The 26679-nt window shown below is 46.5% G+C and overlaps 1 protein-coding gene across 1 annotated transcript in view; it reads right to left on the reverse strand.

The window, feature by feature from the left end:
- The window catches only part of LOC117505893 (mucin-5AC-like), a 131897-nt gene that overhangs the window by 73071 nt on the left and 32147 nt on the right, over positions 1–26679 (reverse strand). The window contains exons 3-4 of the mRNA XM_034165429.1: positions 20744–23457; positions 9342–9615 (exon numbers count right to left, since the gene is read on the reverse strand). Coding sequence (XP_034021320.1) covers positions 9342–9615; positions 20744–23457 — 2988 coding nt within the window. The remainder of the gene's footprint in view (positions 1–9341; positions 9616–20743; positions 23458–26679) is intronic.

Here is a 26679-nt window from a genome sequence, read left to right on the forward strand (position 1 = left end):
GGTGAGCTGTGGTGAGGTTTGATTCGTGACACGTGAAAAACCGGATGGATCCGCAGTGAAGCCGGGAGTTGGAGCTTCACTGCGGCAGGACTGAGGACTTTGAGGATCTTGAATGGTCCAATATATCTGTCCTGAAGTTTCGGGGAGTCCACCTGGAGGGGGATGTCCTTTGTGGAAAGCCACACCTCCTGCCCGGGTTAGTAAGCAGGGGCCGGGGATCGCCGGCGGTCTGCATGGGTCTTCGCCCTCATCCGGGCCTTCAACAAGGCAGAACGGGTGGAGCGCCACATCCAACGGCACTTCCGCAGGTGGGCCTGGACTGAGAGCACACCGACCTCTCCCTCCACCACGGGAAACAACGGGGGCTGATACCCCAAACACACCTCAAATGGGGAGAGGCCGGTGGCAGAGGACACCTGGCTGTTATGCGCATACTCGATCCAGGCCAGATGTTTACTCCAGGCCGTCGGGTGTGCGGACGTTACACAGCGCAGAGCTTGCTCCAATTCCTGATTGGCCCGTTCTGCCTGTCCATTGGTCTGCGGATGATACCCAGACGAGAGGCTCACAGTAGCCCCCAGTTCCCAGCAGAAGCTCCTCCAGACGTGTGAGGAGAACTGGGGACCACGATCCGAGACGATGTCGGTGGGTATCCCATGCAGACGGACGACGTGGTGGACCAGGAGGTCTGCTGTCTCCTGGGCTGTTGGGAGCTTCGGGAGGGCCACGAAGTGGGCCGCCTTGGAGAATCGGTCCACTATCGTGAAGATGGTGGTGTTGCCCTGGGACGGCGGGAGGCCCGTGACGAAATCCAGGCCGATGTGGGACCAGGGGCGATGAGGCACAGGTAACGGCTGGAGAAGTCCTTGGGACCTTTTATGGTCTGCCTTGCCCCTGGCACAGGTGGTGCAGGCCTGGATGTATTCCCGGACGTCGGCCTCCATAGACGCCCACCAGAAGCGCTGCCGGACAACTGCCACGGTCCTTCGCACCCCTGGATGACAGGAGAGCTTGGAACCGTAACAGAAGTCCAAGACTGCAGCTCTGGCCTCTGGTGGGACGTACAAGCGGTTCTTCGGACCTGTTCCTGGGTCCGGGCTCCGTGCCAGGGCCTCCCGGACGATCTTCTCCACGTCCCAGGTGAGTCCATGATAGTGGACTCAGGCAGGATGGGCTCCGTTGGATCCGACCTCTGGTTCTTGGTCCCGGGGCGATAGGTGATCCGGAAGTCAAAACGCCCGAAGAACAGTGACCAGCGGGCTTGCCTGGGGTTCAGCCGCTTGGCGGTCCTGATATACTCCAGGTTCCGATGGTCAGTGAAAACCGTGAACGGCACAGACGCTCCCTCCAACAGGTGTCTCCACTCCTCAAGAGCCTCTTTCACCGCAAGGAGTTCTCGATTGCCGACGTCATAGTTCCGTTCAGCCGGGGTCAACCTGCGTGAAAAGTAGGCACACGGGTGAAGAACCTTATTGGTCTCTCTGCTCTGGGATAGCACGGCTCCTATCCCTGAGTCAGAGGCGTCCACTTCAACCACGAACTGGCGGCTAGGGTCGGGCTGCACCAAAACTGGAGCAGTAGAGAACCGGCGTTTCAACTCCTTGAACGCGGCTTCGCACCGATCCGACCAGGTGAAGGGGACTTTTGGAGAGGTCAGGGCTGTCAGGGGGCTAACTACCTGACTGTAGCCCTTAATGAACCTCCTATAGAAATTAGCGAAGCCGAGGAACTGTTGCAGCTTCCTACGGCTTGTTGGTTGGGGCCAATCTCTCACCGCCACAACCTTGGCCGGATCAGGGGCGACGGAGTTAGAGGAGATGATAAACCCCAGGAAGGACAAAGACGTACGGTGAAAGTCGCACTTCTCGCCCTTCACAAACAGTCGGTTCTCTAACAACCGCTGCAGGACCTGACGTACATGCTGGACATGGGTCTCAGGATCCGGAGAAAAGATGAGAATATCGTCCAGATATACGAAGACGAATCGGTGCAGGAAGTCCCGCAAGACGTCGTTAACCAAGGCTTGGAACGTCGCGGGGGCGTTGGTGAGGCCGAACGGCATGACCAGGTACTCAAAGTGACCTAACGGGGTGTTAAATGCCATCTTCCATTCGTCTCCCTTCCGGATCCGAACCAGGTGATACGCATTTCTAAGATCCAGCTTAGTAAAGATTTTGGCTCCATGCAGGGGGGTGAACACGGAATCCAACAATGGCAACGGGTATCGGTTGCGAACCGTAATTTCATTCAGCCCCCTGTAATCAATGCATGGACGGAGCCCACCATCTCTCTTGCCCACAAAAAAGAAACCTGCCCCCATCGGGGAGGTGGAGTTCCGGATCAACCCGGCAGCTAATGAGTCCCGGATGTAGGTCTCCATTGATTCGCGCTCAGGTCGTGAGAGGTTGTACAGCCTGCTGGACGGGAACTCAGTGCCTGGAACCAAATCAATGGCACAATTGTACGGACGGTGCGGGGGAAGGGTGAGTGCCAGATCCTTGCTGAAAACGTCAGCAAGATCGTGGTACTCAACCGGCACTGCCGTCAGATTGGGAGGGACTTTGACCTCCTCCTTAGCCTGTAAACCGGGAGGAACCGAGGATCCTAAACACACCCGATGGCAGGTTTCGCTCCACTGAACCACCACCCCAGACGGCCAATCAATCCGGGGATTGTGCTTCAACATCCATGGGAAGCCCAAAATCACGCGGGAGGTAGAAGGAGTTACAAAAAACTCAATCTCCTCCCGATGGTTTCCAGACACCACCAGAGTTACTGGTTGTGTCTTGTGTGTGATTAAAGGGAGGAGGGTGCCATCTAGTGCCCACACCTGCAATGGCGAAGGAAGCGCCACCAGAGGGAGCCCTACCTCCCTTGCCCATCTGCTGTCTAGCAAATTCCCTTCTGACCCCGTGTCCACCAGTGCTGGGGCTTGAAGGGTTAAATCCCCGCTCAGGATTGTAACTGGGAGTCGTGTGGCAATCTGTGTGTGTCCCACGTGAATGTTTTGACCCCCCCTTAGCCCAGTCTCATCGGGGGGGTGTTGTTGTGGCCGTTTGGGGCAGTTTTTCTGTGTGTGCTCCTTTGAGCTGCAGAGAAAACACTCCCCACGGACCAGCCTCCTCATTTTGGCCCTGTGCGTTTCCCTAACAACGTCAGCAGGGGGAGCTGTTGCCCCACGGAGCGCTGCGGCTGTGGAGCGTGGGGAGGGCAGCCCCTTTTCGAACCCGGAAGGGAGAGGGGCGGCGCGTAACCGGCCACGTCTTTCGCCTCGCTCCCGACGGCGTTCCTCCAACCAATTGTCTAACCGTATAACGAGATCGATAAGCCCATCTAAATCCCGCGGTTCCTCCTTAGCTACCAGATGCTCCTTCAGGACCAATGACAGTCCATTTATGAAGGTGGCGCGGAGCGCAACGTTATTCCAGCCGGACCTCGCAGCCGCGATGCGGAAGTCGACTGCATATTCGGCTGCGCACCGGCGCCCCTGTCGCATTGACAGCAGCATTGTTGAAGCGGTCTCTCCTCTGTTAGGGTGATCAAACACTGTTCTGAACTCCCCCACAAACCCAGTGTATGCTTGAACCACCGCTGGAACGTTCATATCCTGCACAGGGTCGGCAGGAGGAGGAGCTGCAGCAGCGCCCTGAGCGCTCGCCGCCACCTGCGTGGAGAGAGCCTCCACCCTGCGGTTCAGGAGGATGTTTTGCTCGGTCATTTGATCCAACCGAGCCGTAAAGGCGGTGAGAATGTGCTGCAGCTCACCAATCACGCCTCCTGCAGACGCCTGCGCTCCCTGCTCTCCCATTGGTCGTTCAACAGCCGGGTGACGCCCCTCGGAGTCCATGACGCTGGCCGAGATATCCTGTTGTGAAAGTGTAGTGACACGGACCCACAACAGGGGGCGCAAATGAACGGTCAATAGATGAGCCAAAAATTAACAATTTAATGTTGTGAAGGTGCACAACGAACATACAGACAATCTCAGAATATGATTACAGTCAATCCACAAAGGTGACGTGTGGGCAGGCTCGAGGATAGAAGACGTCTGTCCTGAGAAGAGCCGGAACCACACGATTTCCGCCGCCACCGAACCTGGTAAATACTGGAGCCGCCAAGTCCCGAATTCCCAGGTGATCACCGTCCCCGACTGTCGGATTTGGTACTGCTGGCGAGAACAAAGACTGTCAAGTGTGCGTGTGTGTACACCCAGTAACAACAACGGTGGGAATGCCACCTCCACCTCTCACTCAATATGTTGCAGAGTACCGCAGTGATTCCTCAGGGGAAATGAGTGCCGTCCTGCACTCACTCAGCCTCCACAGAAAAAGGGACCGGTACTCCTGCAAACACTCACAATATACAGATATGTTGCAACACAAATGGCTGAGGATATTACCTCCAACGACGTACGATATCTCGGCAACGAGGTGGAGATGACGTCTGGTCTTTATGGAGTGAGATGATGTTGAGTAGATGGGTGACAGCTGTCAAGAGATAATGAGTGACAGCTGTCACCCCCGGCTGTGTCCATAGCGGCAGCGCCCTCTCGTGCCTGAAGCCCGCACTTCAGGCAGGGCGCCCACTGGTGGTGGGCCAGCAGTACCTCCTCTTCAGGCGGCCCACACAACAACATTACTTTAAAACTAAAACATATATCTGATATTTTCACTTTATAAAACTTCAGACATGACAGTAATTTTAAATAACTTGTCCAAAATTTGTTTGGTTAAAATTTGAACCATAAGTTAAAAATGTATGCCTCTGGATGACTTTGGTGATATTGCGAGCATATCAGTAGAGTGTTAAAGGAAATGATTTTTTTTTTTTTTTTGGCCATTTCTCCTTTGTCTACAGAGGACAGAGATGCTTTTCATAGAAGCAGCTCTCTTCTGTTAGCAGAGGGTATAACTGTCCATCTGTTACAAAACTTTTAACAGGTAGGTGCTGAACTGATTTTAAATTTTAAAAATGCTTGTCGCTGTTCAGCTTTGTTTACTTTACCGGTCTAAAATTTATCAGACAAAAATTAATCGGAAGATAATTGGTCCGATAATATTTTTTAAAGTTATCTAATAAGATAATCCAATAATAAAAACATTATCTTTGATATTTATCTGTTATCGGATTATCAGAAGTATGCCCACAACTGAATCTGAGGCAAACATTTTTCTTCTTCTGCTAAGGTGGATTGGAACTTTTTGTGGTACACAGCACAAACTACTGGATTGGAGGAACCTAGCAGTCAATGTGACTCACTGATTTGAAAATGCAGCTCTTTCAACCAGACGTGTGGTGCAGTGACATGTCAATCATCTGTGTCCAATCAGATTTCAGGAGAGTCCAGTGAAACCCCGGCCTCTGCTCTAGCTCCACCCATGCCAGGAAGTGTTTGACATCTGAACATTTGCTGTTTCACTGTGACTGATAAATTGGCACTTCCTGTTTGAGCGTGAGCTTGCCACTGAGTTCCCACGAGATTCCATGGGATCTCGTCTGTCAATCCAGAAAGTGTTTGACATTTGAACATTTCCTGTTTTACTGTGGACTTGAAAATTGGCACTTCCTGTTTAGGATGCCCCGTACCATGAGTGAGCTTTGCGCCGCTGCACGACGCTCCGCTCATATTAGTGAGTACAGCTGCAGTCAGAGGTGAATAAAATATTTCAATGCATGATATAATTTTAGGTCCAAAGCCCAACTTTTTCCATGTATGGAAAAGAAAGCCTCACTTCACGTGGTTGAAGGCCTTTTCTTCATCTAAAGAGAGGGTCCCTACCAAAAACACAAGGTGAGGCAGAATGGCATGAAATGTTTCCAAACTGTCTGCTATTGGAGAAGGAGAATTGATTATTAATGAAACCTGTGTGATCAGCTGAAATGATTTGCGGGAGAATTTTCTTCCTTCAATTCAATTCAATTCAATTCAATTTCAATTTAATCAGCTTATAAAGTGCCAAATCACAACAAAAGCCATCTCAAGGCACCTCATACAGAACAGTTCAACATAAAAATAAAAAAAAAATTCCAATACAAAATTAAAAACAGAAATAAAAGAATAAAACAGATAAAAATAAAAACTATTCATAAGAAAGACAATAAGAATACATTTTAAGTCTTGACTTAAAAATGTCCACAGACTCCAACTGCCTCACGGTCACAGGAAGACCGCTCCACAAAACGGGTGCATGATAACAAAAAGCTCTTTGACCCGCTGACTTCTTCTTCAGCCTCAGACCACAGAGACGTCCCGCATCCTGTGACTGGGCTGGCACATAGGGTTCCACCAGATCAGCCAGATAAGACGGCGCCAGTCCATGAACAACTTTATAAGTCAATAACAAAACCTTAAAATCTGCTCTCACAGAGACAGGGAGCTAGTGTAACAATGCCAAAATGGGTGTGATATGTTCAGACCTTCTGCTACGTGTCAAAAGTCTGGCAGCAGCGTTCTGAACCAGCTGAAGACCCCTGATGCTGGACTGTGGTAACCCTGAAAATAGAACATTACAATAATCTAGTCAAGAAGAAACAAAAGCATGAATCAGGGTCTCAGCATCAGCCATGGACAGGATGGGGCGGATCCTCACTATATTTCTCAGATGGAAAAAAGCAGTCCTAGTAACATCCCTGATGTGGAGGTCAAAAGACAGCATGGGATCAAAAATTACCCCAAGGTTCCTCACTTTGTCTGTATGATGTATGACACACAAACCCAGGCTGAGCATCAGCTGGTCAAATTCAATCAATCAATCAATCAATTTTTTTATATAGCGCCAAATCACAACAAACAGTTGCCCCAAGGTGCTTTATATTGTAAGGCAAGGCCATACAATAATTATGTAAAACCCCAACGGTCAAAACGACCCCCTGTGAGCAAGCACTTGGCTACAGTGGGAAGGAAAAACTCCCTTTTAACAGGAAGAAACCTCCAGCAGAACCAGGCTCAGGGAGGGGCAGTCTTTGATGCTGATGTCTTGCTGGACCAAGAACCATCAGTTCAGTCTTATCAGAGTTTAAAAGTAGGAAGTTACTAGACATCCAACTTCTCACTGATAAAAGACAGTTCTCCAGGGATTTTATGGGGATGAGATTTCCTGCAGTTATTGGCATGTACAATTGAGTATCATCAGTATAACAATGAAAGGCAATCTCAAAACTCTGCAGTATATGCCCAAGGGGTGCTACATACAGGGAGAAAAGCAAGGGGCCTAAAACAGATCCCTGTGGAACCCTAAATCTCATGTCACTAAGGTTAGAGGTAGTGTTATTACACAAAACACATTGAGAACGACTGGTCAATGACGTCAACCAGGCAAGGGCACTTCCAGTAATCCCAAAAAGATTCTCCAAGCTGTCAAGCAAAATATGATGATCCACGGTATCAAACGCAGCACTGAGATCTAACAACACCAAAACCATAGTGGTGTCTGAGTCCATTGCTTGCAGAAGATCATTCACCACTTTAGTGAGAGCCGTCTCAGTGGAGTGATATTTCTTAAAAGCAGACTGCAGTGGTTCAAAAAGATTATTCTCAGTGAGATAGTCCACAAGCTGCCGTGACACCACTTTTCCAGGATTTTAGAACAAAATGATAGATTTGATATCGGCCTTTAATTTTTCAATACACTAGGGTCAAGATTAGATTTCTTAAGTAATGGTTTAATCACTGCAGATTTAAAACATTTCCAAGCCGATCCAGAGGTTAATGAGAGATTGATCATTTCCAGCACAGTCGGCCCAAGTGTGGACCACAGGTCCTTCAATTTAATTTATTTATTTCAATTTATTTTTATTTATATAGCGCCAAATCACAACAGAGTTGCCTTAAGGTGCTTCACTCAAGTAACGTCTAACCTTACCAACCCCCACAGCAACAGTGGTAAGGAAAAACTCCCTCTGAGGAAGAAACCTCAAGCAGACCAGACTCAAGGGGGTGAGTCTGGTCCTTAAACAGTTTTGCTGGTGTAGGGTCAAATAAGCAGGTTGTACTTTTTGTAGATGCCACGAGGTTTGTCAGCATGCCTAGTGAGATACTATTAAATTCCCTAAATCTAGGTAACACCTCAGTAATGGCGCCCACCTCCATAGCCGGTTTTAATGGCTGGGCCAAAGCGTGCTGCTGTCCTCAATCTAATATCTTCTATTTTCTTCTCGAAATAATCCAAGAAGTCCTGCGCTGAAAAAGGCGAACGACTAACAGGTGGCTGCCCGTGAGTGAGAAATGCTACCATGTCAAACAAGACAGTTCAAAATTTTGTGAAAATTTTTGCATCCACATTTAGAAGTGAGACTGGTCTACAGGATGTGCATTCAGGGGGAATTTATTTATTTATTTGTTTTTAGAATTAAATGACATGCTCAGTGGTAAACAGTCAGTAATAAGTGAGTAATAAGTATTCAAAGGCTGGGGGAGATTTGTGTGTGAAGTCTTTTAAAAAGATTCAGTGGTATATCCCTCTGGGCCAGGGGATTTGCTGCTCTGCATACATTTAATAGTTAAATCAATCTCTTGAATGGTTATTGACGCTTCCAAGCCATTCTGTAGTCAGAATGTTGAGTTTGTTATAAAAAAAAACTTTACAAGTCAACTAGTTGAGTTGTAAATATGAGTTTAACATCCAAAACTTGTAAGAGCTCTTTATGTTAAAGAGAGGGAGCATGTGGACATAATTAAACGAGGCTGCACTGTTTTAGAGTGCTGTTCATGTCTCAGTGATGGTCTGCTTGGCCTCTCTCTGTCGTAGCTAGCTGGTGAACATGCTCCCATCCTTCTCATCATGTTCATAGTAATAATACCGTTTGTGTTGCTAACTGTTTGACTCCTTTTGGTGTTGTCTTCCTTAGGTGCACACAAAATGAGATGATCTGAAAACTCAAATATACTTTCAAAGCTTCCCATCACAAACAGGATTGGTGACAAGGGGCAGCCCTGGAAAAGTCTAACTCCCACCGAGAACAGGTCTGACGTGGTGCTGAGCACTCAGTCTCTGTAGAGACTGGACTGATTTGGATGGATTGGGGCTGTATCTGAGTGGATCTGATCCATCACAGCTGGGCGATCTGTTCATTCATGGAATGACAGAGAAGTGATTTGTTTTTTACAGATTGCCCAGGAGTCTCCAAAAACACTTTAATCTGTAATACTTGTATTATTGAAGTTCATCCTCCTTCTGTTTCTGTGGACACACTGTAATCACAGCGTGCAGCTTTTCTCACTGGAAGATAGTGACTCAGAAATGATGGCAAACATGAGATTATCAAAGTTACAAGCACTCTCTGGTTTTCTTATTCGTCATCCCGGAGTCTCTGATCCCGTGGGAACAGACGGACGGTCTCACCTGTGCGCACCAACACGCTGAGCGTCTCTTCATCCTTCTGGAACTTCACTGCTAAGTGGTACAAAGTTCCGGGCTCCAGATCCGCGACACTGCAGACGAGCACCTCACCGAGGCCTCCGTGCGGATCACACGGGGCAGCAGCGCCGGTGTTCTCGTTAATCACGGTCACGTTACAGGGCAGGCCGTACGTGCGTAACGTCACCGCGGCGGAGTTCGAGCTGCTGCTGATCCCTGTGACGTTCACGGAGCAGTGCTCAGCCTCCGTGGTCTGGACCTGCAAGTGAGCACACGTAGACCACTAAACAGACAATAAAAAACATTTTCGGATCAGCCAGCGTCCTGTGCGTTACCTGCCGCGCGCTCCACAGGACAGCAAATATCAGACACGTCACGGCGCGTCGGCATCGCGGTGCCCGAGTCAGATCTGTCTCTTCAGTCTGCAATAAGCACTCAGAAGACAGTCCAGGACCAGCTGACATAACGAGTGTGTAAGGTTTAAAGGACCCAGAGCTTCAGGGCCGCGCGCCGCGTGCGTAAAACGCTCCGTGTTTCCATCCGCGCAACATCCAGCACCGAGCAGATCTGACTGCAAAACGGAGCCGCTGCGTCAATTAAACGGAGACCCGAGGTCCTCTGAAAGACACTAAAAAAATAAGAAGAAAAAAATCCAGGCACTTTCTGCAGACGGAGATCCATGGATCTGAAAACTTTCACTGAAGTGTGAAAGAGAAGCAGGCAGGCTCTCTGCAGCCGCACTCCACCCTGCTTTCCTTCCTGCCGGCCTGGACTTTCTCTGACGACCTTTAGCATCAAACAGCTCAATTCAATTAGCGCGGAGCTGGATAAGAGTTATCTCATCAGGAAGCAGAACAATGGTCTAATATTAGAAAAGTCCACATGTGGAGCAACAATGAACAATTAGACAGCTCTCACACTCAAGAACATTTACTACTTTTCCTCAAAATATATTTACCATTCAAGGTTTCAACCATATTATAAAGACAATTTGAGAAAAACGAACACATTTAGTTACAGCAAATTTGAATACACTTTTTTTTATATGATTCAACTTTAATTTTTTTTTCATTGCATTTTATTGAGATGTGATTGATCACATACCCGTTTATTCAGTCATTCATTTTCTATACCTGCTTGCTGCATTTTAGGGCAGTGTGGGGAGCAGGGAGCCGGAGCCTGTCTTAGCAGTCACAGGGCACGAGGCGAGGTTCACCCTGGCCAGGCCACCAGCCCAGTGCAGGGCCACAGACAAACACAGTCACAAAGTCACTAGTTCATCTAACCTACATGTCTTTGGATGTGGGAGGAAGCCAGAGGGACCCCACGCAAACATGGGGAGAACATACAAATGCCACACAGAAAGGACCAGAAACCCATGACTTTGTTGCCGTGAGGGAACAGTGCCAGAGGCGTTGCCAAGCTTGGGTGGGCATTTGTTCTCATTGGGGGTGGGACAAAAAAAACCTCAGCACCCATCACACATAACAAGAATTTGCCAGAAGCATGCCCAACACGGCACATATTGTCATAATCCGGCACAGTCAGGAGGAAAAGAGACATGGCCAGCAGTGTCAGAATGCAGACAGACTGCCTCGTCCACACCTGTCAAATCACATCCAGAGTGCATGTCGACGACACAGACTGCTGCCAGATAGCCATAAAAGGTGCGGCAGACTGCCTGATCTCCAAATGTCTGGATAGCAAACACAGACGTGTGCATGAGTGCGCAGCACACGTGTGTGCATGACACATGTGCGCTTTGCACACATGCGTGGGGCTGCACTTAACACTGTGTGTGTGTGTGTGTGTGTGTGTGTGTGTGTGTGTGTGTGTGTGTGTGTGTGTGTGTGTGTGTGTGTGTGTGTGTGTGTGTGTGTGTGGGTGTGTGTGCATAACACTACATGGGCCACTGGACAGCTTGGCTCAAAGTTTGCTGGCACTGGGCCATGCAGTCCCTCAGATGGAGCGCCTTTCCAGGGAACTTTCTTTTTTCTTGTTTGCTCACTTCAGGAGCAAGACGCAACTCTGGACACTGTGATGGTGGGATTATCACATGGGATTAATTGTTTTCTTTTGGGTGAGAGGATTTTAACTGCAGGCTGTTGTCCCAGGCTTCACGTCCATGTCTGCACTGTGAAGCACTCCTGGACCGTTGTTGGAGGTGAGATGCACGTTTATTAATGCTGTCACGGCCTGGTACAACAGGTCCAATGTCATATCTCCTACAGAGTTAGAAGGTGATCATTTATTACAGTGTGAGAGCCGTTCAGCTCCGAGCCTGATGTGTGAAATGACGCGTTACTGCGCACCACGGAGAGGCGCAGCTGCCCGTGTTATGATGGAGACAACAGTTCACATTATTTACGTCGCCCATGGGAAGGAATGAACAAATACAGTGGGGAAAATAAGTATTTGATCCACTGTCGATTTTGCAAGTTTTCCCACCTATAAAGAATGTTGAGGTCTGTAATTTTTATTGTAGGTACATTTCAACTATGAGAGACAGAATATATGAGGGCTGTCAATAAAGTAATGGTCCTTTTTATTTTTTTCAAAAACTATATGGATTTCATTCATATGTTTTTACGTCAGACATGCTTGAACCCTCGTGCGCATGCGTGAGTTTTTCCACGCCTGTCGGTGACGTCATTCGCCTGTGAGCACTCCTTGTGGGAGGAGTCGTCCAGCCCCTCGTCGGAATTCCTTTGTCTGAGAAGTTGCTGAGAGACTGGCGCGTTGTTTGATCAACATTGTTTCTAAACCTGTGAGACACATCGAAGTGGACACGGTTCGAAAAATTAAGCTGGTTTTCAGTGAAAATTTTAACAGCTGATGAGAGATTTTTTTAAAAAATTATTTTATTATTTATTATTTATTATTTCGTATTTTTAAAAAATTCAGAAAATCACAGTGTATGATTATAAATAATCAATTTCCATTTTATCACATGAAATAAGTATTTGATCCACTAGAAAAGCAGACCTTAATATTTGGTACAGAAACCTTTGTTTGCAGTTCCAGAGGTCAGTTGTTTCCTGTAGTTCTTCAATGTTTATTAAAGAAACAGATGAAAAAGAACTAATTGACATAGTTCATAAATTAAAATGTAAAAAGTCAACTGACATTTATAATTTTGACATGTTTTTGATAAAGAAGATTGTTGACTGTATCATTAAACCATTAACTTATACTTGTATTTGTAATTTGTCATTAATGACTGGGAAATTTCCTTCGAAAATGAAAATAGCTAAAGTGATTCTGCTGTTCAAATCTGGTGATAAACATGTCTTTTCAAACTACAGGCCAATCTCACTGCTACTACAATTTTCAAAAATGGTATTTACAAAGAGGCTAAATGATTTTATAGCTAAACATCATATACTCAGTGAACAGCAGTATGGATTCAGACAGAATCAAATTACCTCATTGGCTTTTATTGACTTTGTTGAACAAATAACAAATGCAATTGAGAATAAGCAGTACACAGTAGGAGTTTTCTTTGATTTACAGAAAGCTTTTGAGATCATAGACCATACCTTACTATTGGGTAAATTGCAGAAGTATGGTATCAGGGGACTGACTCATGACTGGATAGGCAGCTATCTGCAAAACTGGTATCAGTGTGTCCATATTGGTGGGATAAACTCAGAATTTTTGAAGATTACATGTGGTTTGCCTCAAGGTTCAATCCTTGGTCCATTGCTGTTTATATATATATATATATATATATATATATATATATATATATATATATATATATATATATATATATATATATATATATATATATATATATATATATATATATATATATATATATATATGTTTGATTTCTAAGTCCCTGAATTGTATTTTATTTGCTGATGATACAACTGTGTTCTGTAGTGGGGATCATTTGGAACAGCTTTTGGACATGGTGGAGAAGTAATTGCAGAAATTTAAACAATGGTTTGATTTAAATAAATTATCACTTCATCTTGGTAAAACAAAGTGTATTATATTTGGAAATAAGACCAGGAATTTAAGTAGAAATTAATTTTTACAGGATGCTGAAATTGAAATTGTAACTGAAACAAAATTTCTTGGAGTTATCATTGATGATAAATTAAGATGCAAAACACAAATTATGTTAAATCTAAAATGACAAAAGCCATTGCAATCCTGTATAAAGCCCAAGATTTCCTCTCTCAGTATTCGCTAATCACATGATATTATTCATTAATAGCTCCATGTACGTATGACATATTTTGTTGAGGTTTGGGGAAACATTTATAAAACAAACACTAAATCAATATTTTTATTGCAAAAGAAAGCCATAAGAATTATAAGTATTAAACCTTACCGTGAGCCAACAAACCCACTATTTATTTGTTTGAATATTCTGAAATTCAGGGACTTAGTTGATTACATTACAATACAAACCATACATAAAGCAAAAAACAAACTTCTACCTCAACATGTCCAAAATCTGTTTAAAATGAAAGACTCCAGGTAAAATTTGAGAGAAACATTATTATTTCATAAATTAAATACTCAAACTACTATAAAAAGTCACTGTGTTTCTGTAAAAGGTATAAACATTTGGAACATCTGTCCTGAACATATTAAATTATGCAGTACTCTAGTCAGTTTAAAAGACTTTATAAAACTAATATAATCTCTCGTTACAGTATGGGCAATTAAGTTTATTGATTTGGTATTATTTCCTTTGGATTCTGCATTATTATTTATTTTGTTGTGATGAGACAATTCCGTTCATTGATTAATTTCAAAGATCTGTTCTTTGTTCCTTTTGTATTTGGTGTTATGCCAGGCCACTCCAGGACCTTGAAATGCTTCTTACGGAGCCCCCCCTTAGTTGCCCTGGCTGTGTGTTTGGGGTGATTGTCATGCTGAAGACCCAGCGATGACCCATCTTCAATGCTCTTACTGAGGGAAGGAGGCTGTTTTCCAAAATCTCACAATACATGACCCCATCCATCTTCCCTTCAATACGGTGCAGTCGTCCTGTTCCCTTTGCAGAAGAGCACCCCCAGAGTATGATGTTTCCACCCCCATGCTTCACGGTTGGGATGGTTTTCTTGGGGTTGTTCTCATCCTCTAAACATGGTAAGTGGAGTTGATTCCAAAAAGCTCTATTCTGGTCTCATCTGACCACATGACCTTCTCCCATGCCTCCTCTGGATCATCCAGATGGTCACTGGTGAACTTCAAACGGGCCTGGACATGTGCTGGCTTGAGCAGGGGGACCTTGCTGGCCTGCAGGATTTTAAACCATGACAGTATCATGTGTTACTAATGTAATCTTTGTGACTGTGGTCCCAGCTCTCTTCAGGTCATTGACCAGGTCCTCCTGTGTAGTTCTGAGCTTTCTCAGACTCATCCTTACCCCACAAAGTGAGATCTTGCATGAAATCCCAGACCGAGGGAGACTGACAGTCATCTTGTGTTTCTTCCACTCTAATAAATAATCATAACAGTTGTTATCTTCTACCAAGCTGCTTGCCTGTTGTCCTGTAGTCCATCCCAGCCTTGTGCAGGTCTACAGTTTTGTCCCTGGTGTCCTTAGACAGCTCTTTGGTCTTGGCTATGGTGGACAGGTTGGAGTGTGATTGATTGAGTGTGTGAACAGGTGTCTTTTATACAGGTAACAAGTTCAAACAGGTGCAATTAATACAGGTAAAGAGTGCAGAATAAGAGGGCTTCTTAAAGAAAAATTAACAGGTCTGTGTGAGACAGAATTCTTGCTGGTTGGTAGGTGATCAAATACTTATTTCATGCAATAAAATGCAAATTAATTATTTAAAATCAAACAATGTAATTTTTTTTTTTAATTCTGTCTCAGTGTACCTTCGATAAAACTTACAAACCTCTACATTCTTTGTACACTGAAAAAAGTATAACCCTGCTTAAACTAAAAAAAATGATGTCCAGATATAACATCTAATATATTTGACTTCACATAATGTAATTTATTTCATTTCACAAAATCTAAATTATTTAACTTCCTATGACCTGATTATTTTATGTTGATGTAATTGACTCTATCTAAATTCTTTGCCTTGATCCAAATTATTAACATTTTTGTTATTGAATCAAATGAATAAGTTCAAACTGAGCTAACCTGATTAATTATTTAAAAATCAAACAATGTCATTTTTCAGAATTTTTTTTTTTTTAATTCTGTCTCAGTGTACGTACGATAAAACTTACAGACCTCTACATTCATAGGTGGGAAACTTGCAAAATCGACAGTGGATCATATACTTTATTTGTCTCACTGTATCTGTACTGTAAGGTCTATTGTGAATTTAACAGCCTGTTCAGATTTGTGGCGACGTGCGCAGTAGCGCACAGAACTTTCCATTTGATAGCTGCTGTTCACATTCACTACAGATGATAATAATTCAGAATTATTATCACGATGAAGCGTGCCACATACATATCAACAGTTCCTTTGCACTCCGGGGGGTGGGGGTGGACATTATTATACATGGCACCCAGACACTATTTCCAGGGCAAGTCTGTGGCGAGTCTGCGGCTAGCTGTGGCACATTCTGACACAAACTGATTCATGTCAAGATTTTTTGTTTTGTCTTTTTCATGGGACAAAATGATCTCTCTTTTCCTTGGATGCAGCATTGATCTGCACAGAGGGGTGAGCAAGGGGCTCAGTGTGGAAAATGAGCATCTTTTGCATTTTCTGGGATGAATTTTGTGATACCTGTGAGTTTGAAATCTTTTTTGAGAGTGGAATCAACGAGCTGAGTGAATAGTCCCTCCTCATCCATATCCATGTGACTGCGCCCATGCAGAGTGAGTTCACTGACCAAGAGAAACTTCACCCATGCTTTTAATGTGGTATCTGTTCTTTTCTACTTGGGCATGACCCAGCAGATGGACCAGAGCTGGTACTCCTGCCATGCCACCATGGCCCTGTTACTCCTGCCCACCACGTGTTCATGGCCCTGGTACTCCTACCACGTGACCATGGCCCTGTTACTCATGCCCACCACGTGTTCATGGCCCTGGTACTCCTGGCACGTGTTCATGGCCCTGTTACTCCTGCCCACCACATGTTCATGGCCCTGGTACTCCTGCCATGTGACCATGGCCCTGTTCCTCCTGCCCACCACATGTTCATGGCCCTGGTACTCCTGCCCACCACGTTTTCATGGCCCTGGTACTCCTGCCACGTGTCCATGGCCCTGTTCCTCCTGCCCACCACATGTTCATGGCCCTGTTACTCCTGCCCACCACGTGTTCATGGCCCTGGTACTCCTGCCACATGTCCATGGCCCTGTTACTCCTGCCCACCATGTGTTCATGGCCCTGGTACTTCTGCCACGTGTTCATGGCCCTGTTACTCCTGCCCACCACATGTTCATGGCCCTGTTCCTCCTGCCCACCACATGTTCATGGCCCTGTTACTCCTGCCCACCACGTGTTCATGGCCCTGGTACTCCTGCCACATGTCCATGGCCCTGTTACTCCTGCCCACCACGTTTTCATGGCCCTGGTACTCCTGCCACATGTCTATGGCCCTGTTACTCCTGCCCACCACATGTTCATGGCACTGTTACTCCTGCCCACCACGTGTTCATGGCCCTGGCACTCCTGCCCACCACGTGTTCATGGCCCTGGTACTCCTATCACATGTCCATGGCCCTGTTACTCCTGCCCACCATGTGTTCATGGCCCTGGTACTCCTGCCACGTGTTCATGGCCCTGTTACTCCTGCCCACCACATGTTCATGGCACTGTTACTCCTGTCCACCACGTGTTCATGGCCCTAGTACTCCTGCCCACCACGTTTTCATGGCCCTGGTACTCCTGCCACGTGTCCATGGCCCTGTTACTCCTGCCCACCACATGTTCATGGCACTGTTACTCCTGCCCACCACGTGTTCATGGCCCTAGTACTCCTGCCACGTGTTCTACTGGATAGCCAGTAGATGGTAATTTTCCCATAATGCTTTCAGCATATGTGTCTGTAAAACACTAAAACCTCCCAAATTAGTGCATTACTTTAAAGCTAAAACATATACCTGACATTTTCACTTTGTAAAACAACAGAGGTGACGTTAATTTAAATAACTTATCCGGAATTAACTTGTTTAAAATTTTAACCATAATTCCAAACTGTCCAATATTTATTGATTCTGCAGGAGTTTGGGCCATCAGTATTGATTGGACATTCTGCATTCGTTTTTCTTACTCGTGTCTGTCGATGTTTGTTCCGCGTCCTCCCAACGCACAGATCGGACATGACTGAACACGTGTCAGAATGCTTCACATTTTAAAGGTTTTACAAGCAAAAGAAAAATCCCTGTCTGCCAGACACGACGCGAACAAAACAGCATTCCAAACATGCAATTACTGGACACGAGATCCAGATATAACTTTATTTAGAAAGTAGCTCTTATGATATGTTTAAATGTGGATCATTTTTCTTTTTTACTCAATATCCTCAAAGTCTTAAATATAAGACCTAAATGTTTCACTAAGTGCTAATTTTGTTCACTGTTCATTCAGACACCATGACGGTTTAAACATTCAAGTGTTGCGAACAACAGCAGCTGCCGTTTTTGTGGTGGTTAGCATGTTAACTAACTCACTAGTCAGTTAGCATGCTAATTGATTAGTGAGTTAGGTTAGCTACTGCAAGGCACAAAATTTATTGTTCTGATTGTGTTCCTCATGAAAGAAGTCAAAACTTTGTCAGGTTACAAATCACTCATCTCATCACAAATCTTCAACTGCTTATCCGAGATCGGGTCGCAGGGACAACAGCTCCAACAGCTCCAACAGCTCCAACAGGGGACCCCAGACTTCCCTTACCCAGGCCACATTGACCACCTCTGACTGTGGGATCCCGAGGTGTTCCCAGGCCAGTGTGGAGATATAATCTCTCCATCTAGTCCTGGGTCTTCCCCGGGGTCTCCTCCCAGGTGGACATGCCTGGAACACCTCCCTAGGGAGGCGCCCAGAGGCATCCTTACCAGATGCCCAAACCAACTCAGCTGGCTCCTTTCCACCCTGAAGGAGCAATGGCTCTACTCTGAGCTTCCCACAGATGACCAAGCTTTTCACCCTGTCTCTGAGGGAGACACCAGCCATCCTCCTAAGAAAGCCCATTTCAGCTGCTTGTACCCGTGATCTAGTTCTTTCAGTCATGACCAAACCCTCATGACCATAGGTGAGAGGAGGAACAAAGATTGACCAGTAGATTGAGAACTTTGCCTTTTGAGTAAGCTCCCTTTTTGTCACAACAGTACGGTAGAGCGAATGCAACACCGCCCCTGCAGCACCGATTCTCTGGCCAATCTCACACTCCATTGTCCCCTCACTCATGAACAAGACCCCAAGCTACCTGAACACCTTCACATAGGGCAAGACCATATTCCCTACCCAGAGCAGGCAAGCCATTGGTTTCCTGCTGATAGTCATGGCCTCAGATTTAGAGGTGCTGATCCTCATCCCAGCCGCATCACACTCATCTGTGAACTGATCCATTGAGTGTTGGAGGTCACAGGCCGATGAAGCCAACAGGACCACATCATCTGCAAAAAGCAGTGATGAGCCCACCAAACTGGAAACCCTCCTGCCCTGACTATATCTCAATATCCTGACCATGAATATCACAAACAGGATTGGTGACAAGGCGGAGCCCTGGAGGAGGCCAACATTCACAGGAAGCAAGTCCAACTCACTGCTGAGCACCCGAACACAGCTCTCGCTTTGTGAGTACAGTGATTGGATGGCCCTGAGAACAGACCCCCTCACTCCATACTCCCGCAGCACCTCCCACCGTATCTCCCAGGGTATCTGATCATATGCCTTGGAGGATCCTTGTGAGAGGGAAGAACTGTTTGGTTGTTCCACAACCAGGACAGAACCCGCATTGTTCCTCTTCATTCAGAGGTTTGACTACTGGCTGAACCCTCCTTTCCAGCACCCTGGAGTAGACTTTACCAGAGGGCCTGAGTAGTGTGATGCCCCTGTAATTGGCACACACTCTCTGGTCCCCTTTTTAAAATATGGAGACCACCACCTCAGTTTGCCACTTCTGAGGCACTGTCCCTCCACATCCAGAGCCTTCAGCATTTCTGGATGGATCTCATCAACCCCCAGGGCCTTTCCACTGCAGAGCTGTTTGACTACCTCAGTGACTTCCACCAGGGAAATTGATGATAATCCCCCATCAGCTTCCAACTCTGCCCCTACTATAGAGGGTGCTCCAGTCTGATGCAGGAGTTCCTCAAAGTGTTCCTTCCAGCACCGTATTACATCCTCAGTTGAGGTCAACAGAGTCCCATCGTTACTGTAGACAGCTTGGATGGTTCCTCGTTTTCCCCTCCTGAGGTGCCTCATGGTCTGCCAGAAGCACCTTGGTGCTGACAAAAAGTCCTTCTCCATGGTTACTCCAAACTCCTCCCACACCCGCTGCTTTACCTCCCCCACAGCAGAGGCTGCCGCCCTTTGGGCCTGTCAGTACCGTGCAATTGCCTCCGGAGTCCTCAGAGATAATATCCCAGAAGGACTCCTTCTTCAGTTGGGCAGCTTCCCTGACCATCGGGGTCCACCACAGTGTTCGAGGGTTGTCACCCCTTGAGGCACCTAAGACCTTCAGGTCATGCAGCTCCCCACTGCAGCTTCAGCAATGGAAGCTTTGAACATTGCCCATTCTGGTTCAATGCCCCCAACCTCCACAGTGATGCTAGAAAAGCTCTGCCAGAGGTGTGAGTTGAAGAGCTGTCGGACACTGGGCTCCTCCAGATGCTCCCCATTCATCCGCATGATCTGTTCGGGCTTACCAGGTCTGTCCAAAGCCCTCCCCAAAGACACCACCAGATGGTGATCAGTTGACAGCTCTGCTCCTCTTTTCACCCCAGTGTCCAGAACATGTGGCCTCAGATCAGATGATATGATCACAAAATTGATCATCGACCTTCGACCTAGGGTGCTGTGGTATCATGTACACTTATGAGCATCCTTAAATTCAAACACAGTGTTTGTTATGGACAATCTATGACTAGCACTGAAGCTCAACAACAAACGACCATTCAGGTTTAGCTCAGGGAGGCAGTTCCTCCCAATCACACCTCTCCAGGTGTCTCTGTCATTGCCCACGTGTGAATTGAAGTCTCCCAGCAGAACAATGGAGTCCCACCACCGGACCACACATTCTCATTCTAAAGCATCAAATAAAGATACTGACGGGTTAGCTGTCTGCCTTGCTGCACAAGAAAGGTCACCTGAAGCATCTCTACAGCAACATACATGAGTAGAGTTTTTGTGGAATCTTAGACATTGCGAGATTGTGAACAAACTGTTGTGTAAACAGCAGCTGACAGTGATAAGGATTTATCAGTGCTACTTACTCCTGTGGTGGTGGTTAATTCTGCAGTTGTATTCTGAAGCACTGTAGTTGAAGGAGGAGCCATGGCTGCTGGTTTTGTTGTTGCCATTGATGTTATAGGTGGGTGGGTTGTTGCATGGGCTGTGGTGGTGGTTACAGCAATAGTGGGTGTGTTTATGATGGTTATGGCCTTGGTTGAAAAGGGAGTGGTTTCAACTGTAGATGGCATCATTGGGGTAGGACTAGTTGCAGCACTAGTTGTCATAGACATGGTAGTAGGGTTGGTACTGTAGGCAGCAGAAGGAGGGTTGGTACTGGAGGCAGTAGTAGGAGCATCACTGGTTGTTGTGGATGTGGTAGTAGGGTTGGTACTGGAGGTAGCAGTAGGAGCATCACTGGTTGTTATGGATGTGGTAGTAGGGTTGGTACTGGAGGTAGCAGTAGGAGCATCACTGGTTGTTATGGATGTGGTAGTAGGGTTGGTACTGGAGGCAGCAGTAGGAGCATCACTGGTTGTTGTAGATGTGGTAGTAGGGTTGGTATCGGAGGCGGCAGTAGGAGCAGCACTGGTTGTCGTGGATGTGGTAGCAGGGTTGGTACTGGAGGCAGCAGCAGGAGCATCACTGGTTGTTGTAGATGTGGTAGTAGGGTTGGTACCGGAGGCAGCAGTAGGAGCAGCACTGGTTGTCGTGGATGTGGTAGTAGGGTTGGTACCGGAGGCAGCAGTAGGAGCAGCACTGGTTGTCGTGGATGTGGTAGTAGGGTTGGTACCGGAGGCAGCAGTAGGAGCATCACTGATTGTTGTAGATGTGGTAGTAGGGTTGGTACTGGAGGCAGCAGCAGGAGCATCACTGGTTGTTGTAGATGTGGTAGTAGGGTTGGTACTGGAGGCAGCAGCAGGAGCATCACTGGTTGTCGTGGATGTGGTAGTAGGGTTGGTATCGGAGGCAGCAGTAGGAGCAGCACTGGTTGTCGTGGATGTGGTAGTAGGGTTGGTACTGGAGGCAGCAGCAGGAGCATCACTGGTTGTTGTAGATGTGGTAGTAGGGTTGGTACTGGAGGCAGCAGCAGGAGCATCACTGGTTGTCGTAGATGTGGTAGTAGGGTTGGTACCGGAGGCAGCAGTAGGAGCAGCACTGGTTGTCGTGGATGTGGTAGTAGGGTTGGTACTGGAGGCAGCAGCAGGAGCATCACTGGTTGTCGTGGATGTGGTAGTAGGGTTGGTACTGGAGGCAGCAGCAGGAGCATCACTGGTTGTCGTAGATGTGGTAGTAGGGTTGGTACCGGAGGCAGCAGCAGGAGCATCACTGGTTGTCGTAGATGTGGTAGTAGGGTTGGTACCGGAGGCAGCAGTAGGAGCATCACTGGTTGTCGTAGATGTGGTAGTAGGGTTGGTACTGGAGGCAGCAGCAGGAGCATCACTGGTTGTCGTAGATGTGGTAGTAGGGTTGGTACTGGAGGCAGCAGCAGGAGCATCACTGGTTGTCGTAGATGTGGTAGTAGGGTTGGTACAGGAGGCAGCAGCAGGAGCATCACTGGTTGTCGTGGATGTGGTAGTAGGGTTGGTACCGGAGGCAGCAGTAGGAGCAACACTGGTTGTCGTGGATGTGGTAGTAGGGTTGGTACCGGAGGCAGCAGTAGGAGCACCACTGGTGGTCGTGGACGTGGTAGTTGGTTTGGTACTGGTGACAGCGCTAGGTACAGTAGAGGTGGGTGTGGTTGTGCTAGTAGGCATGGCTGCTGTCATTTTTTTTGCCAACCATCCAGTTCCTGTTATCCCGTTTGTACTGAGCACTGTTGGTGCGCTGTAGGCTGCGGCGCCTGAAGAGGTTGATGGATGGGCTGTGGAAAATGTCAAGGCCGGTGTGGGTATGGTTTTGTTGATGAAAGCATGAGACGACAATGGCGACTGTGGCTCCATGGTTTTAAATGTCACTGTGTCTGTGGAAGGAGAAGCTGGAGGTGCTGTAGCCTCTGGCGGTACAGTGGTGGCTGAACGGTAAGTGTTCCAGGGTGTCCTCTTGTCAGCTGGTGGTTGTGCTGTGGCTGAGTCTGACTCTGTGTGCATTATACGAGGTAACAGCAAATTACTTCCACCTTCAGTGTCTGCAGTCGAAGGTGTCGCATCGGTCAGTGTGGTGTTTAACTTAGAACCAGTAGCAGCACTTTCAGCATCAGAAGACACAAATGTGACTGCGGAGGTGACCTGAAAATCTGTGGGCTTGGCTGTGCTGCTCAGTGTCAAACCTGTGGAGGAAACCAGAGTCACAGCTGCTGTTGAGTTAAACACAGGTGGAGAGGTAGAAACCTCTTGGGTTATGAATGAGGCCTCAGCTTCAGCTCCGAGGTTTGGGGTGTTTCCACTTGAGAGCCTTTCTGATGTGTCCGTGGACAGATCGGTCGTCATCAGACCTGTGCTGGATGAGACCATACGGCTGCTGGTCAAAGCTGACGGCTCTGTGACTGAAGTTGGAACATGAGGAATGACAGCCGTCGTCACAGACCACCATGTTCGTGGTTTGCTGGCATCACTTACAGATATTGAAGCACCACTCTGCATCGTACTCCAGCTTTTTGAGGCTGTGACTTGTCTTGTGGTCCTGAGAGCTTTTTCTGTGTTTGTAATTTCTTTATTGATCCCAGTTACGGCAGGAGATTTGACAAAGTACACAGAACTGGCAAGTCTCCCTGGATTATGGGTTGATGGATAGAATATTGTGGAAACAGAGTTTGTGTCTGCAAAGAAAGGAAATAAAAGCCATAATTAGGCAGATATGAATAAATAATATTAGGAAGAACACTAAAAAAACAACAAATAACTGATGATATGATCACACTTGCTGTGAAAAAAGAGACAAAATTAATGTGGGACTGTGTTTATTGTTGTTTCTTGTTTTTTTTAATCTGTGACCTCTTTGGGGCACATATATGGTGTAAATTTAGTGGCCTTGGACTTAATATGTGGAAAGTTATTGTGTGTACAGTGTTTTACTGCTTTTTTGCTCAGTGACCTTGAGAATGAGATCAAGGTCATCATCAAACCCAACAAAAGTTCTCACGACATACATATATGGCACAAATTTGGTGTCCTTGCACTCAACCACTGGGAAGTTATTGAGAGTACTCTGTTGCTCCGGACTGAAGAACAACATTTCTATGACCCCTGCCGGGGTGACAGGGAGCATAAAACCCAACCAACCAAACAAAGTAGTCCATATAAAATGACACATCCAGCACCAGGTTAGGATGTTCAGGAACAAACCAGGAATCAGGCCTGACATGAACTGGAAACTGATGGAACATCAGCATGACTGTCCACAGTGAAGACAGTCTTACATCAGCATGGACTGAGAGGGTGCCAACCAAGAAAGAAACCCCTGCAGTGCTTCAACAGACCGGTCATCTGGCAGGTGTGCAATGTGTCCTACCCAACGCCATCTGTTTCTAATAAGATCGGTCTCAATATCTTCAGACGAGAGCATCATCATTTGTAACACAGTCATCCCATTTAATTTTGAGAATGGCTCCAAGATGGCATTATTGTATGGTTGTTAGATTTTTGATTTGGTGTCGGTAAAGAGTCCAAGTCTCACTTCCATACATCATCACCGCTATAACGCATTGATTATACACTTTGAGCTTAGTTTGCATTAATAGTCCTCCATAATTAAAGACGGTGTCCCTGAGCCTACCAACAGCACATGAGGAAGCTTGGATACACACAGCAATCTGTTTATCTACAGAGCATTCAAAAAGTATTCACAGTGCTTCACTTTTTACACAATTTGTTATGTTCCAGCCTTATTCCAAAATGCAGTAAATTGTTTTCCTCAAAATTCTACACATATTACCCATAATGACAACATGAATTGTTTCTCAGATTTCTGCAAATTTCTGAAAAAAAAAAAAATAAAAACAAAAAAACAAACAAAAAAAAACAAAAACTAAGAAATCACACGTACATAAGTATTCACAGCCTTTACCATGAAGCTCCAAATTGAGCTCAGATGGATCCTGTTTCCACTGATCATCCTTGAGATGTTTCTACAGCTCAAATGGAGTCCAGCTGGGGTAAATTCAGTTGATTGGACATGATTTGGAAAGACACACAGCTGTCTACATATAAGGTCCCACAGTTGACAGTCAGAGCACAAACCAAGCATGAAGTCAAAGAAATTGTCTGTAGACCTCTGAGACAGGATTGTCTGGAGACACAAATCTGTGGAAGGGCACAGAAACATTTCTCCTGCTGTGAAGGTCCCAATGAGCACAGTGGCCTTCATCAGCCATAAATGGAAGAAGTTCAGATCCACCAGGACTCTTCCTGGAGCTGGTCACCCGTCAAAACTGAGCGATTGGGGGAGAAGGACATTAGACAGGGAGGTGACCAAGAACCCGATGGTCACTCTGTCAGAGCTCCAGCATTCCTCTGTGGAGAGAGGAGAACCTTCCAGAAGGACAACCATCTCTGCAAGCCTGCATGGTAGAGTGACCAGACAAAAGCTACTCCTTAGTAAAAGGCACATGGCAGCCCACCTGGAGTTTGACAAAAGGCACCTGAAGGACTCTCAGACCAGGAGAAACAAAATTCTCTGGTCTGATGAGACAAAAATTGAAGTCTTCGGTGTCATGTTTGGAGGAAACCAGGTACCATCCCTACAGTGAAGCATGGTGGTGGCAGCATCATGCTGTGGGATGTTTTTCAGCAGCAGGAACTGGGAGACTAGTCAGGATTGAGGGAAAGATGAATGCAGCAATGTACAGAGACATCCTGGATGAAAACCTGCTCCAGAGCTCATTTGACCTCAGACTGGGGCGACGGTTCATCTTTTGGCTCTTTAATAGTGACGGTCCAGCTGTACTTTCACTCACCACTTGTAAACAGTCACGTTACAGCTACACATTTGTTTGCTGCTTGTTAAAAGTCACTGTCCAGCCGAACTTTCCCTCACCATTCATTCATTGTGGTTGGCTCTCACTGCGGTATTGTATCACTTCCTGTTCCGGAGCACAGCGGTGTTTTTCTGTATCTGTTAGCTGTTTAATCTGCGCAGTTAGATTGATCTAGTTATCTAGATTACGATTTGTTTCCCAGTGTAATCTTTACGTGCCTTAACTAAAGCACTCATTCTGCTGAATCACCTCTAAATTATTTACACATTATTCAATTTGCGTGTTTTTAGGAATCCGCTAGCTTAGCGTAGCTACTAGCTCTTAGCCGATTTAGCATGGCGGCTTCTCCTGTCTCTCCCGCACTTTTCTGCTCTGGGTGTGAAATGTTTAGTTATTCCTCGGCCTCCTTTAGCAGTAATGGTACTTGTAATAAGTGTAGCTTATTCGTAGCTTTGGAGGCCAGGCTGGGCGAATTGGAGACTCGGCTCCGCACCGTGGAAAATTCTACAGCTAGCCAGGCCCCTGTAGTCGGTGCGGACCAAGGTAGCTTAGCCGCCGTTAATTCCCCCCTGGCAGATCCCGAGCAGCCGGGAAAGCAGGCTGACTGGGTGACTGTGAGGAGGAAGCATAGCCCTAAACAGAAGCCCCGTGTACACCGTCAACCCGTTCACATCTCTAACCGTTTTTCCCCACTCGACGACACACCCGCCGAGGATCAAACTCTGGTTATTGGCGACTCTGTTTTGAGAAATGTGAAGTTAGCGACACCAGCAACCATAGTCAATTGTCTTCCGGGGGCCAGAGCAGGCGACATTGAAGGAAATTTGAAACTGCTGGTTAAGGCTAAGCGTAAATTTGGTAAGATTGTAATTCACGTCGGCAGTAATGACACCCGGTTACGCCAATCGGAGGTCACTAAAATTAACATTAAATCGGTGTGTAACTTTGCAAAAACAATGTCGGACTCTGTTGTTTTCTCTGGGCCCCTCCCCAATCAGACCGGGAGTGACATGTTTAGCCGCATGTTCTCCTTGAATTGCTGGCTGTCTGAGTGGTGTCCAAAAA

Source organism: Thalassophryne amazonica, unplaced genomic scaffold (assembly GCF_902500255.1).
Source record: "Thalassophryne amazonica unplaced genomic scaffold, fThaAma1.1, whole genome shotgun sequence".
In the NCBI taxonomy this organism is placed as follows: Eukaryota; Metazoa; Chordata; class Actinopteri; order Batrachoidiformes; family Batrachoididae; genus Thalassophryne; species Thalassophryne amazonica.